The sequence below is a fragment of the Myotis brandtii genome, unplaced genomic scaffold, assembly GCF_000412655.1.
Source record: "Myotis brandtii unplaced genomic scaffold, ASM41265v1 scaffold572, whole genome shotgun sequence".
In the NCBI taxonomy this organism is placed as follows: domain Eukaryota; kingdom Metazoa; phylum Chordata; class Mammalia; order Chiroptera; family Vespertilionidae; genus Myotis; species Myotis brandtii.
This window is the reverse complement of record NW_005370144.1, coordinates 29,883-43,928: the sequence shown is the minus strand read 5'-3', so window position 1 is coordinate 43,928 and position 14,046 is coordinate 29,883. Positions and strand designations below refer to the sequence as shown.

At 57.8% G+C, this 14,046-nt stretch overlaps 1 protein-coding gene across 1 annotated transcript in view; it reads right to left on the bottom strand.

Annotated features, from left to right (window-relative positions):
* Positions 1-913: 913 nt before the first annotated feature.
* Positions 914-14,046, bottom strand: part of CBX7 (chromobox homolog 7) — a 16,710-nt gene continuing 3,577 nt past the window's right edge. The window contains exons 2-5 of the mRNA XM_005878700.2: positions 11,225-11,290; positions 7,235-7,301; positions 4,627-4,978; positions 914-4,258 (exon numbers count right to left, since the gene is read on the bottom strand). Coding sequence (XP_005878762.1) covers positions 4,077-4,258; positions 4,627-4,978; positions 7,235-7,301; positions 11,225-11,290 — 667 coding nt within the window. The 3' untranslated portion in view covers positions 914-4,076. The remainder of the gene's footprint in view (positions 4,259-4,626; positions 4,979-7,234; positions 7,302-11,224; positions 11,291-14,046) is intronic.

Genomic DNA, 14,046 nt, shown 5'->3' with positions numbered 1-14,046 from the left:
AGTTATGGGGGGAAAAAAGAGGAACCAATGTAATAATCTGAATAAAGATTTTTTTTAAATAAATAAATAAAACAAAATGAGAGGATGAAGGCGACAGACCTGTATGCGAGGAGAGGAGTGCATCTCACCGGGCGAAGGAGCCTATCGCTTGGAGACGTATATGTTTTTGAGAAATGAGGGAGGGGAGACTTGCTGAGGGACACTCCAGCCTGGGGGTGTAAGTCCCCCAAATCCCCGCCTCAGCAGGGCACCTACATTGGCTGCGTTGCCGCTAAGACTGTGTCTGAGTGCATTCCTTTCCTGCTGTGGCTGCTGTGTGTTGTCTCCTGTTCAAATTCCTCCTACAAGGAGACAAGAGCCAAGGACGAGAGGACTGCCTCCGGCCAGCGGCCACCCTAACCATGCAGTCGTGCCCGCGCACAAGGCTGTGCCCAGGAAACATGCCTGAGGGGCAGGGTGGGCTTTTGTACCAGGGTGCCCACAGGACTTTTCTTGAGGATCCAAAACTAGGGCCAATGCTCAAAGCTAAGGCCAAGGCACGCTCAGTCCCCACTCTCTACAGGGAGTTACCTAGGAGCTGCCAGCAAGGCCAGCTGCTGCACCCCCACCTGCCACGAACTAAGAGGCAACAGAAGCACACCCTTGGCAAAGCCACCTCGCCCACCCCTCTCCTTTGAACCCTGACCACAGAGGTGGGCACGCACCCATCTGCACTTGTTTCCAGTTCCCAACCACTCCCACCCATTACCGTCCTCCTCTTCACTCTGCATCTGAAGCCACAGAAAACTGACCTGTCCACGCTCCTGCTCAGCCCCTGGCAGACCCGCGACCTAAACCCCAGGCTGAGCCCTGAGGGCGGAGCTCTCTCCCCGGCATAGCTGTGACACCATCAAAGGAGGAAGCTAATGCCCAATCACCTTTTTAAAAATCATCTTTAATGTGTTTTTAATAGTTTTTGCCTCATTTACCAGGTAAATCATCTAAATAAATAGATGCTATACAGTCTGTTACCAATATCAGTACAAAAATAAACCCGAGCTCTGCATCCACTCCGGCTCCCCCAGCACCCACCCACTCACAAGAGGCAGGTGCTGGGGACGGTTCGTGCCAGCCCCTCCCAATACATTCATTTCGTCTGAGCAAAGCTCACTGCTCATTCTGTGCAAAGGAAGCGTTCTTGTGCTGAGACCTGGAGGCCAGGCTGGCCACTTCTAAAGCGAAGCTACGCGGAAGCATAGCGCCTTCCCCAGCAGGGGAGGAGGGGGGCGTTGGCAACGGGCTCGATGGGGTGATGATCATGGGCTCGGCTGCTGCATGAGGAGTGGCCTTGCCAGGGGTGGAGGACAATCTCCTGTCCGATCCCACAGCGGGGGAGGGAGTGGGAGGGGGGGGGAGGAAGTACCAACTACATTCAAATGGGTGGGGGTGGGCCAAGGGAGGCAGGAGGTCCAATCTTTCGAAGCATCCACTCCCTGGAGTACTGGCCTTCAGTGTGGAAGCGAGGCGAGGTGGGAGGCGGGGACACTCAGGGCTGGGAGGAGGCCACACCCAACCCCTCATTGAGGTCTATGTGCTGGAGGCGGGGTCCTAACAGGCCAGACAGAGCCCTTCCCCCAGGGAGCAGGCTCTGCAGGGTCAGCCCTCTCTGAGACACAGGACGCCCGTGGGCCGGAAAGGGCTAAGTCAAAGGCAAGAAGGGTTTGGTTGCTGCTGCCTCATTCCACAACAGGCCCCCACGCCCCGATTCTGCAAGTTCTACACACACAGCTTATCGGGATGCACTGCCCAGCCCCTCCTTGGCCATGTTTTCTGAGATATTGTTTCCCATAGCTTGAAGCAAGCAGCCTGCACCTGCAGAAGCAAAATAAGATCCACTCCCCGCCGACTCGGGCGCTCCCTCTGTCTGGTGGACACGTGCCCCCTCCCCAGACACACTGCTGTCTTCCAAGGACGTCCTGCTCAGGCAGCAGCCCTGACCCCGGCCTGTATAAGGGAACACAAACACTCCCTCGCTGACGCGGGCACACGGGGCTCAGCCCGCGGCGAGAACATAAACTTTCTTAAACTCTGTCTCTTGGCCTGGCTCCTGGTGGTGCGGACCTAACACACTGTCTGGGAGGGCCCATGAGCCAGGACGAGGTCCTGTGTCCCCTGGGGAATGAGTATGACTTATACTAGAAGCTGCCAGCCTGTCCCAAAGCCATGAGCAAACAGCATTCCACTAGAGACCTCCCAGCCCACCCCCCTCCACACCTCGCCTCGGCTGGGAGCCCCAGTCCTGGGAAGGTCCCAACTCCAGCTGCCTTTCCCTCCCAGGGGCACAGCTGCCCCTCCTTCCCCTGACCCACCCCCACTTAAGCCTCTAGATCCAACTCCCCAGGCCGGGGTGAATCAAGTCACCCCGAGGGGACTGTCCCCAATGGAAGCACTGAATTGACCCTGGACAGTGAAGAAATAGGAAGAAGGGGAGAGAGACCAGGGATTTGAGAATCTTGCCAGCAGGGCACCCAACGCAGAAATGGGGTGCGGTGTCTTTGGTTTGGGAACTGGGGAGGGGGCTTGGGGAAGGAATAGCCCTATCCTGCCTCAGGACACAGCGGGGAGGGCGGCCCTGGAGGGCAGGCAGAATGGCGGAGGGTGGAGGGCCAGGCTTGTACTTGCCCTCTGGCACTTCCCGCCCCCCCACCCGCTCCCACCCCGCCTTGTGGCCTTTTCTGCCCACAGGGCTGGGATGGGGCAGAAGCCACTCCTCACTGCCAGGGGAGTTACCAGTCCACAGGGCACATTGGTGCAAACTAGAAAGTGAGTGCCCTCCGGCTGGCAGACACAGCCTGTGCTGGAGGGCGGCCTGGGGCTTGTGCACAGCCTGCCCCTCCCACCGCCAGCCCCGCAGCCTGACTGCAGGAAGACATGGCAGAGGCCCCACCACAGAACACAGGCCAGCCTGGCTTCGGCATGTCGGCATGTCGGGGTGCAAAGGGGGCACAGGATGCAAGGAGGAGGGATGGAGGGAGTTGAGGCTGCCCTGAGAAGGTGGTGGGACTCCCTCCCTCCCTGACCACCCACACCCACCATTGGCTGAGCTGAGGAGAGGGCAGAAGAGGGGAGTGGGAAGGGCTGAAAGGTCACCTGAGTCAGAGAGAACAGAGCCCCCCAGGAGGAAGCACAGGCCCACCTGCAGACGCCGGGCGAAGCCACACACCTGCGTGCCCAGAGCAGCAGAGGACATCTGCCATGCCAGACCCTGCTGACAGCTTCCAGTAGGCCCGGATCCGGTCACGTGATGGGCTATGCCAGGTGGGGTGAGTGTGTGGTGCCCGTAGCAAGTTCTTTTGTGCTGTGATCACCTCACATTCATCTATCAGGTTTCTAAACAGGAGATTTGTAGGACCCATCGCACATGTCTGCAGTTACATGCAAACACTCACGGGGCAGGAGGGCAGGGTGCGCGCACACGGGTGCAGCTGGGGAGGGTGGGACTGGGGAAGCTCTCAGCAGGAGGCCTCGGCTGGCAGCTGCCCCAGGGAAAGTAGAGGCTCTCTGAAGGGTATGGACTCAGGACACTGCAGCCATCTCTACCCCTTCCTTTGGCCCTTCTCTCTGACCCTCCCTCTGAGCAAAGGAGCCGCCATCCCACCGCAAGCTGGAGTGCAAAGATAAAAACACAGTCCCCTTCCTGCCAGAGAGGCAAAGGCAGAATCAGCCCCAGGGCTGGGCGCCGTGAGGGGGAGGCTGGACTCCTGCGCTTAGTCCCCAGGGCCAGCTCTGTGTCTGGGGAGAAGGGTGATGGAGGTGTGCAGGGGGTGGCCCTGTCCCCATTCTGCTCTGGAGATGGTACCCAAACTGACAGAGCAGTGCCGGGTACCCACCCCCTGCCAGAAACAGACCCGGAGGCCTCTCTGTAAACATCCCCCACAGAGCAAGGGGAGGATGGTGGGAGAGTGTTGGGATCTTCCTCCTCCTCCCGTTTCGTATTTTTAAATAAAATAATTACCCTCCCTAGACCCCTCCTCCCCTCTGGAAGTCCCCACCCCAAGCCCAAAAGAAAACAGTCTAAGAGAAGTAAAAACGGGGACTCAGAACTTCCCGCTGTGGCCTATGTCTCGGTCTCGGTCTCGGTCTCGGAAGAAGCCCTCAGCGGCCTGGGCCTCGCGGAAGGTGACGGTGATGGAGTTGGCGGTGATATCTGTCACTGTCACTTCACTTGTGGGGAGCGCAGGTGTCCAGGGAGGCGGTCCCTCGGCCAGGTCTGCATCTGCTACTGCCATAGGAGAAAGACAGACGGACAGATGGAGGACAGCGCTGACAACAGGGCGGGGAAGGTGGGAACGGGTGGCAGCATGCGGACTACTCCCCACCCCCGCACCAGGCTGTCCTCTGAGCCTCCAGCCAGGCCTGGCCAGCGCACGACTGGACACATGGGAGGAGGTCATGACATTTCTTTCCCGGCAGGACCAGAACTCATCCTGGGCAGGACCACAGGAAGCCCTGGGCTGGGTGCCCGGGTCCTTGCAGGCTGTGTGGCCTCCAGAGCACCCCATGCCCGCTCCGGGCATTAGGCCAACTGGACCTGATGACTCAAGGGATGGTTCCAGCCCCGAGGGTCTCTGGGCCTGGGCACCTTACCCTCCTCTTCGGGGGGCTGCTCAGCAGGCTCCCACTCGCTGGCTGCCTGCAGGACGTCCGGTGCCGGTGCCTCCTGCAGGAAGAGCTCCCGTGGATGGCTGTGACTCTCCAGGTTGGGCCCGCGGGGCGGGAACTTCTTGCGTGAGAGCCGCAGGTACTTGTGGGCCTTTCGGGGCTTGCGGAGCGGGAAGGGCAGGGTGGGCACCAAGGGGCCCTTGTCCACCAGCTCAGGCGCCCCCGCCTTGACCACCCCCTCGGGGCTCCCGCTGCCGAGTGGGCACGTCAGGGAGAAGCAGAGCTTCTCCTTGCCCTGGGCCTTGTGGGAGCTCCGCAGGTCCATGCTGTACAGCCGCTGCGGGGGCAAGCCAGGGCACGGCGGGTCAGCCCAGCCCTCCCACCCACTGCCGCGCCTTTGCTCATGCTGTTCCTCCCGCCGGAGTGCCCTTCCCCATGTTTCATGGCCCAGAGGCAGCCATCACCCCACCCCCAGCCCAGCCTAGAGAGCCGTCCTTAGCCAGTCCCAGCCCTATAGCCCCACAGGGCAGCCTCATCTCCCCAGGGGCTGAGAGGGGCTCAGGGACGGAGGCCACAGGCACAGGTCTGGGGTACACAGCGGAGGAACGTACAGGAGGTACGAGAAACCCATCTGGGTTCAGGAAGCAGAGTGAGTATGCAGGCCTATGCCTCTGTTGACGCCCTGCCTCATTCTTGTTAAAATGGGCTGAAAGAAAGGTTCCTCCACTTCTCACGGCTGGTGTTTTGCCATTTGGGGACTTATCTTATTGCTTTGGGGTAACTTATACAAGTCCAGGAAAGATCCTTGTGCTAAAATGTTGGGAGGGCCTAGATCACCCCAGGATAGTACCTTCTACAGCCACCTTTCACCAGAGGCAAGAGCTCCCGGAAGAGAGCGAGGCCATCAGAGGGGACCCATGGCCAGACACCTCCAGGGGGGAGCAAAGATCACATGTGCAGGCTCCGTTCTAGTCCCACCTGCTAATGCCCATCGGGGGGCGTGGGGTGCAGGTTGTCTTGGTGATGGGAGGAGGGCGGAACTGGGAGGGCATTGGGAAAATACTGCCATGCAAGGAGGGCTTATCCTATATGTAGCTTTATCAAAACCCTTCACCCTGGCTTGCAGGCCATCACAAGCCCAGTAAACCCTCCCAATTCTGCAAGGTGGACTCATCTTTGTCCTTCTCCGCCTCACCAGGAGAGCACTGCTATCAGGGACCCAGGAGCAGCAGAGTCAGATCTGGGCTTTACAGCTCTGACCCTGGGTAAACTACCGGCCTCCCAGAGCTTCAGCTGTAGTAGCCAGCCTCCAAGATGGCTCCAACATACCCGCCCCTGGGACTGAACACTGCGGTGGGACTGCCAAGGCGAGGTCGTTAAAGACACTGTGCTCCTTCCTCCCTCTTGCTTGGATCGCCCACTCTGGGGGAAGCCAGTGGCCCACTGTGAGGCCCCTCAGCAGCCCTCTGGGAGGTCCACAGGGTAAGAACAGGCCCTGCAACATCTGACACGCCCGTGAGCGGTGCTGTGAGGAGCACTTTGGAAGCAGCTCCCTGGCCGACATCATGACTGCAACCCAACTAGAATCACTGAAGAACTAGCAAATGCACTCCTGGACTCCTGACCACGGCGACTATGGGAATCACAGTGTTTGTTGCTTCAAGCTGCTTAGTTAGGGGGGATCATTACACAGAAACAGATGATAATACACCTTCCCTGGAGGTTTATGTCCACTGTGAAGGGCACTGAGCACAGAGCTGAGCATGGAGATGTCTGACAGACGTCACTTTCCTTCCTGGGACACAGTTTACACGGAGCCCAGGGAACACGCCCACTGCGTGAGGGAGGCCATCTGTCCGCAAAAGCCTCGGGCGATCTACAATCAAGAGCGGACAGGCGGCTGGACCTGACGCACCTGCACGTGGACCAAGAAGACTTACTTTTGGTCCCCAGTCCCTGGATGGGCTGTAAGTGAAGGAGAGCGGGGTCCCGCCATTCCGCTTCTACAGGAGAAGACTCGGGCTCAGAGAAGCCATCCCCTAACGTGATGGCCTCAAATCACAAAACTGCGTTACTCAGACTCCACCTTCCTTTCAGTGCAAAGCAGTGAGGTCAGCATAGTGCCCCCAAGACCTGGGCACCTGTGGCAGGGAACCGGAAAGGGTGACACCTTTCTAGGACTTTCCACGACGGTGGGTCCAGGATGCCGAGGCGCCTTTGCTGGAATTCTAGAATTCCAGGCTCTCATGCTTCCTCAGTTCTCAAGTTTTGTCTCTAAGGACCTCAAATATTACAATTTTGTGTTTTAGGGATTCTGAATATCAAAAAGGCTCGCTTACAAAGTTCTAAGCTTCTAAAATTCTAGGAGCCCATGAGCCATACATCCACTCTCCTGCCCACCAGCATCTTCCCACTAGCACCAGCCCCACATTCCGACTTTCCCCAACTACTCCCATGGGGCCTTACCCCCCAAGTGCCTCCCGCCCACAGCACCCTGGGCGGGCTGAGGAGGGGGAGTGGTTCAGCTCAACTAGCTGGGCAATGGCGGGGGAGCATGGGGACCGGTGGGTGGGCACCAACGCTGGCCGGTTACCTGCAGCAGAAGCCGCTTGGGTTTCGGACCTCTCTTCCTATACCCCGACGCTCGGTCTCTCTCCTCCCTGGGGTGCAGAGCAGATGGAGGAAGAAAAGAAAACACTGGTGACATTTAAGGGAAAGCAGGGGTCCTCCACCCTGCCCTCCGCAGTCTACGGGGGAGGGGCATCCTTCACAGACCACCCCCCAGTGCCAGGACAGGGCCTCCTCCCTGTTGCTCTCTTTAGGCCATGACAATGGGCCACATATTTAACTCCCGAAGCCTCGGTCTTCCCAGCTGCCGAAGGCAACAGCACAGCCACGGATCCCACCGGCCAAGGTGGGACTCAGGTGGCATCTCCAAAAGCGTGTGGCACTTGACTGGGCCCAGGTCACGCCAGAGCTCTGCTCCCCATGCTACCGGGAGCAACCTCCCCCCAAAGAGTACAGTTCCAGTTTCCACTCTGGAGAGTGGTGCAGAACCTGTCGATCAAGTCTGCCTGAATGCCCCTGGGCACTGACGAGAATGGGAAGGATCCCTCCCACCTTTGCGCCCCGTCTGGGATCTGCGTGACTGGTGGGGAGAACAGCGCCCACCTCTCTTACTGTCCGAGAAGGGAGAGAAACTAGCTGTGCTGAGTCCCTAGGAGATGACCGATGGCTGGGGGCCTTTCCAAATCCCAAGTGCAAAACACAGGCACACCTGAGGCTGCAAACAAAGCCACGTACAACACACACCAGAGTCACCACAGAGCTGCCAACAGGGCCTGAGTGGTGGGAAAACCCAGTCATTTCCTTCTGCCCATTTCACTTCCTTCACACTCAGAAAGTGTGAATGGGCCGAAGAGACCACGTAGTTGGAGCAGGAATGTGAGGGCGGGAGTTCGCCCTGACAAGAGAAACATTCTGAGATGTTGTAAATGAATTCCAGTGGGCCAGAGAGTGAGACCTGGTGACAGCAGGGGCCAGCTGACGAGAGAGAGAGAGAGAGAGAGAGAGAGAGAGAGAGAGAGACGCACACCCTGCATGTGTGGTGGAGCCCTCCCTCCCATGGCGCTGGGGACCTAGAAGCAGCCTTTGGGAGCAGCACAGGGCGCTGTGACACGCTCCCGGCCTTCACGCTGACAAGCTTCTCTCAGAGCCCAGTGCTGGGGGCCAGGCGCCCCCTCCAGGCCCAGCTCTGCACCGACCCACAGGCGACTGTGCTGGTCACTTCTCTGGCCTCAGGGGCCTTGTCTGGAGAGAGAGGCTCCCTTCTCAGCTCATCACTAGGCTCTTGAGAGGAGTGAAAGATGTCCCTGGTATTTATGAAAATGGAAAGTAGGAGGCTAAAGTAATAAAGAGGAAGAAGAGAGGGGGGAGAAAAAGAAGAGAGAGGAAGAGGGGGAGGAAGCAGAGGGGGAAAGAGAAGGGCTTCAGGGGAAAATAATAGTATGTTAATTACATTTACATGACTTATTGATTATGATGATCACGTACTGGACACTGGACAAGTCACTGCTCTAAAGCTTTAACCCTCACACCATCCTACGAGGGAGGTTCTATTACTACCCTCACTTTATAGCTGGGGAAACTGAGCCACAGAGAGGTTGAGTAACACACGTTGGCACATTGTTACACCTCCCGCCAATGGTGAAAATGCTAAGCTCAGGTTCCAAACTTGGGAGGTCAGGCCTAGGGTCCCAGGCAGTATCAGCAGGACAGGCCTGGAGCCCAGGCCATATGATTCTGCCTTCTAATATGCAGCCCCTACCCCTTTCTTGTCTGCAAACTGCAGGGATGCAGGTGAGAGGGTGAGGCAGGGGCCTGCATTCTGTCCAACCTTACCAACTCAGTGCCTGGTATCTGTCAGACGCTCTGACCATTTGTGTCCAGGGCTAAAGAGCTGAGACCGCCAAGGAGTCAGGGCCCAGTAAGCCAGTGCCCCCTGGTGTGCAGGGACCCCCAGTGAAACCCCCTCCCCAGGCTCCTGCATTAAAACCCTCTCATTAAAACCCTGCAAAGTATGTGTTTAATGGGCCTCACTGCCTTTTACTTCCTTTTCACCAAGACTGAGAGAAGCAGTGAGAGTGTCACACAGTGGGTCTGCAGAAGTCTGTCCTTAACTATTGACTTCTGACTCAAAACAGCACGCCAATCATCTACCAGGACTCACGCCGCCCTCCCTGAGCTGTGCCACCCCCTCCTTCAGATGCCCCTGCCTCCCACACTGTCCCCACCCTTCCTCACCCCACAGCCTCCAGCTCACCCACTCCAGTCGCCACACTGTCCTCCAGGCTGCTCCTCACACACAGGCCCCCATCCCAGGGCCTCTGCACTCCCTGTGCCTCACCTGGGTGTTCTCTAAAAGACCCACCGGGCTCACTCCCTCACTTCACTCAGGTCTCTGCTCAGACACCCCCAGCTCACTCCCCAGGAAACCAGGACCCCTCTCCCTATCTTTGCAGCAGGGGTCAGCCTCTGATATGGTACACGTATGTTAGTGCACTGTTTATTGCGTGTCTCCACACGGATGTGAGCCACATGGGGCAGGGACGTTTGTTGCTGCTGTGCCTGGCTGGGACCCCAGCACTGGAACAGTGCCTGGCACATCCTGTGATCTCAATCAAGACTTTCTGAATAAACCAAAGAATGACTAGCTGACCCCTAATTACCACCAGGAGATACTCACACGTGTGTGCCCACACTCACGGGTCTGCAGAGTGCGTTCACATACCTTTGCCTCCCAAGCAAGCCCCAAAGGTCGGCCCCTTATACCCATCACACAGATGGGGAAGCCGAGGCTCAGAGGGAAAGGCCTTGCCTGACACCTCACAGCTGGTGGGTGGCAGAGCCAGCTGCCAGGACTCTAACCCAGGCCTGTGATGCTGCCCAACTCTCTCCCAGGGCCACACCACTTTGGTCAAGGCTGCACAAGCACTGGGGAACCAGAAAGAAGCTGTGGGACAGGTCACCCTCATCTTTAAAGGCAGGAGCAGTGAGAACTGGTCCTTTGAATGGGCAGCAGGAGACGTCCTGGGGGGAGAGGTGAGAAGGGGGCCCGAGGGGCAGAGGAAGGGCCTCCCCGTACAGTCAGGAGCCTGGGTCGGGCTCTTTCCCAGCGAGGAGGCTGCTAGACAAGTCCCACAGCTCCTCAGGGCCTCAGTTTCCCCATCTGTCAGACGACCCTCCTCCCTGCCTCAGGAGACCAGAGGGAGGACTATTTCAGAAGATGGTCCGCACTGACAGGTCAGTGTGAGGGAGAAGCTGCAGGACGCGGGCTGCCTGCTGGCAGGAGCTCAGTAACTCTGGCCTCACAGCAGAGGGAATGGCTGGATTCTGCTCACAGGGCCCCACACCAGCAGAGAGGACATGTTGTCCAAGGCTCCCCGCTGAGAGCAGCCCTCATGGGTATGGGAGGAGCTGCCAATCACTAACCACCCTGGAATCTCAGCAGAGCGCTGGCAGACGTGGGAGACGGAGACCCTGGTGGCTTTGCCCAGGGCCACTCAGTTAGGAGGGGGCAGAGTGGGGAGGACCAGAACCAGCCCTCCCACAGGCCTTCCCTGAGCTTCATCAGGTGGTCCTCTCTTGCTAAGGGACCTCCAGGGTGCGTGTCTCTGGTCTCTCCCCCAGGGCTGCCTGGGCATTACTGATATTGCTGCTCCTCACACATAGGGCATCACTAGGACACATTTCACATTCATCACGGCGACTGAAACCCCTACCTTATGGAGAAGCCGCAGCAGGAGTTATTGGGGTGGCCCCGTGGCAGCAGAGAGACCGAGGCCTGGGGAGGGGAGGGAAGTGGCCAACATCACCCAGCAACAGGAAAGTAACCAGGGCCCCCGGTGCCCTGGAGCTGGTGCCCACCACCCTCCCCCAGCTGCAGCCACGACCAGAGTGTCCCTGCCAGGACCCCTCCCCCGCCCATGCCCGGGCCCTATTCAGAGCCAAGGCAGAGCAGGCTGCCTAGGAAACCTCCGGGCGGCCTGTGGACCAGCCCGGCGGTGCAGGCGGAGCCCCTTACTTCTCCTCATAGGCCATGACCAGGCGGGGGTCCAGGATGTGCTCCTCTGGCTCCCACGTGCTGTACCTGGGAGAGAAACGACAGGTCAGAGCTGCCCCGCACTCCCCTGCATTCACAGAAGCCACAGTTGCTCCACCAGAGCCCACTGTCTGCAGGCCCTTGCCCCTTCCTGGTCCAGAAAATTGTCACCTACTCCTCGGAGCTGTCCCAGGCCAGCCAAGTGTGGTCAGGGCCTCCTAGGGGTTCCAATGACACCAGAACCCCCTCATTCTGAGCACTCGCCATACCACCTACAAAAGGTGTGATGAGACCTATGTCCACCTCAGCAGCTCAGGGGACCTGGGAGGGCAGGGCAGTACGTCCCACAGGCCCTTCCTAGAAGAGGTAAGAGCCTGTGGTAACGGGCAGGGGCTCTGAGACAGGCTGCCTGGGTTCAAATCCCAGCTCTGCCCTTGGAAGCTGTAAAACCTTGAACAATTTCCCTACGGTCTTTGTGCCTCGATTTCCCCATTTGCAAAAGACTCTGTGCTGGAAAAAGCATAGTGTGTCTAAGTGATTGGAGCAGGGCCTGACACACAGGAAGTGCTCTGTGCTTAGCACTGTTGCTATCCCCACTCCTTTCTCAAACCCCAGCCCCAGCACAGCCTCTCTTCCCAGTCTGAGCTGCTCCCTCCCTTCTGGGCACACATCTGTGCCATCGAGGCCAGCTGTGAAGTGCCTGGTGGTGGGGCCTGGCACACAGCAGGAATTTGGTAAATGTCTAGCACCAGTCATAGGGCTAGGACCCGCTAGGATTTTCCCCGGGGATCTCCTCCACTCGCAACCACAGCGTGTTCCCTGCGGGGACAGGCCTGGACTGAGACGGCGCGGCACTTCCTGAGCTCAGCCACCCGTGTTCCACTGCTCCGTTATTTACTTAGAATCTGCCTTTAAGCTGCTCACTTTTTCATCTATTAACTTTTTTAAAAAACTAACTGTATATGACTTTTGTAATTGGAAAAAACAGTACCACTCACTATAAACAGATGCTAGTGCATAAAAATTAAAATTTTAAAACATGTATGTGTGCATATGTGCATGCATACAAATAAATATACACACAAACGTTCAATTATGCCTTTGGGTGTCTGTGCACATGTACATGCACAGGCAAAACCTAAGCACTGGACTGTGATCCTGGCGGAGGCGGCACCAGCTCCACTGGATAAGAAGGGAGAGGAGCAGGTCTCAGGGGAGGATTACGAAGCAGAAGGAGGCTGGGCATGGCCCCTGCCTTGTGGCCTCCAAACAAGCTAAGCCGAAACCTTCATCTTAAACGGTCCTGGGACTGTGAAACCTACAGGTGTCCCGTCCAGACACAAACAACAAGCTGCCCGAGAACAGACTCCTCGGCTCCTTCTCTCCAGGGACACTGCTGCACGGCTACTTCGTGTCGGCCCCGTCCGGCCTGTAACTCAGCAATGAAGGGCCATGCCCTGAGGACCACACAGCCATACCCAAGTGCCACATGCTCAGCCTGAGCAGGCACGTCGCCTCTCTTCCTTTGTACAGGCTATGCGGTCCGCCTGGACAGTCCCTCCAGAGGACTCCACTCATCCTTCAAGAGCCAGGTTCTTACAGCTCCTCTCCCAGCTGTGCCACTTCCAGCAGGACGAACGATCCTCTCATCCCCACTCCCCTCGCTGGCCTTGGCACCTGCCATAATTACTGAATGCAGCTGGCGCCCTGGTGGGCAGATGTAACCCCTCCCCAAAGCATTCAGCCCAGGCCCAGCCGCCAGGTGCTCTGGGAATGGCTCTAGAAGCCACTGCAGTTTCACCCCGAAGAAATGTGAAACTAAAAAAAAGAAAAAAAAGAAAAAGAAAGAAAGTGAAACTAAAACTGGTTACATGTATATTTTGGTAAAACCCAAACTATGACCAACCAGAGGCTCACAGTTTTATTTCCTCAAGGTTGGGTTTTCTCAGCTGAAACTAGTTACAGGGGGAGTTTTGTGTTCCTGCTGTGGGCTGCCTCCTCTTTCTCTGGCTGTTGAAATGTCCCTGTCTTGTTCTAGTCCTCTCTGCCCTGCCCACTTCCCCACCTCCTCACCCAGTTTTGTTGATGTTGCTGCAGTGTGGTTCCTGGCAAGTCCCTAATTTTCTCTGGATCCCAGTTTCCTCATCTTAGAATCACTAGCAGCACCACGGCCATTAACAGCAAGGAGTGAGCGCAGACTACTGCCGGGGACTCATCCATTCCTCTCAACACCCGTGAGAGGTAGGTGACCCATTTTATAGATGAAGACACTGAGGTCCGAGGGTAGCATCTTGCCAAGGCCACTGTGACAGCGAGTGGGCAGTCTGTGGTTGGAACTCAGCTCAATCTCCGCCACGCTCTACCTTCGGGTACCTCACATGTCATGCACTGAGCTGGGATGTCCTTGGGAGAGAGGCACTGCCTAACTAACCAAGTCCTCGGTGTCTGACCTGGGGGCCTGGCACACAGTAGGTGCACGGAAAAGGTTGGTAGATTCAGAGGGGCCTGTTATTAGCTTGGGGCTTCCATCCGTGGGATCTGAGGCAAGAGCACAGGGTCAGACCTGGCAGCAGGAGGCCTGGCCCTGCTCCGTGCGAAGGGCGGGCAAGGGGAGGTGGATTGCACAAGTATCTGTCGAACACCCGGGGCTCCCCAAAATGGAGGCCACAGTGCCCCTCCAGTGGCGATCCAGAGGCAAACCCGACTCGGAAACAGCCGGGCGCAAGGACAGGAGGCGGCTTGGTCCACAACCTAGGCGACAGCGGGCGTGCTGGGGAACTGGGTACGAGCTGGGCGGGAACGGG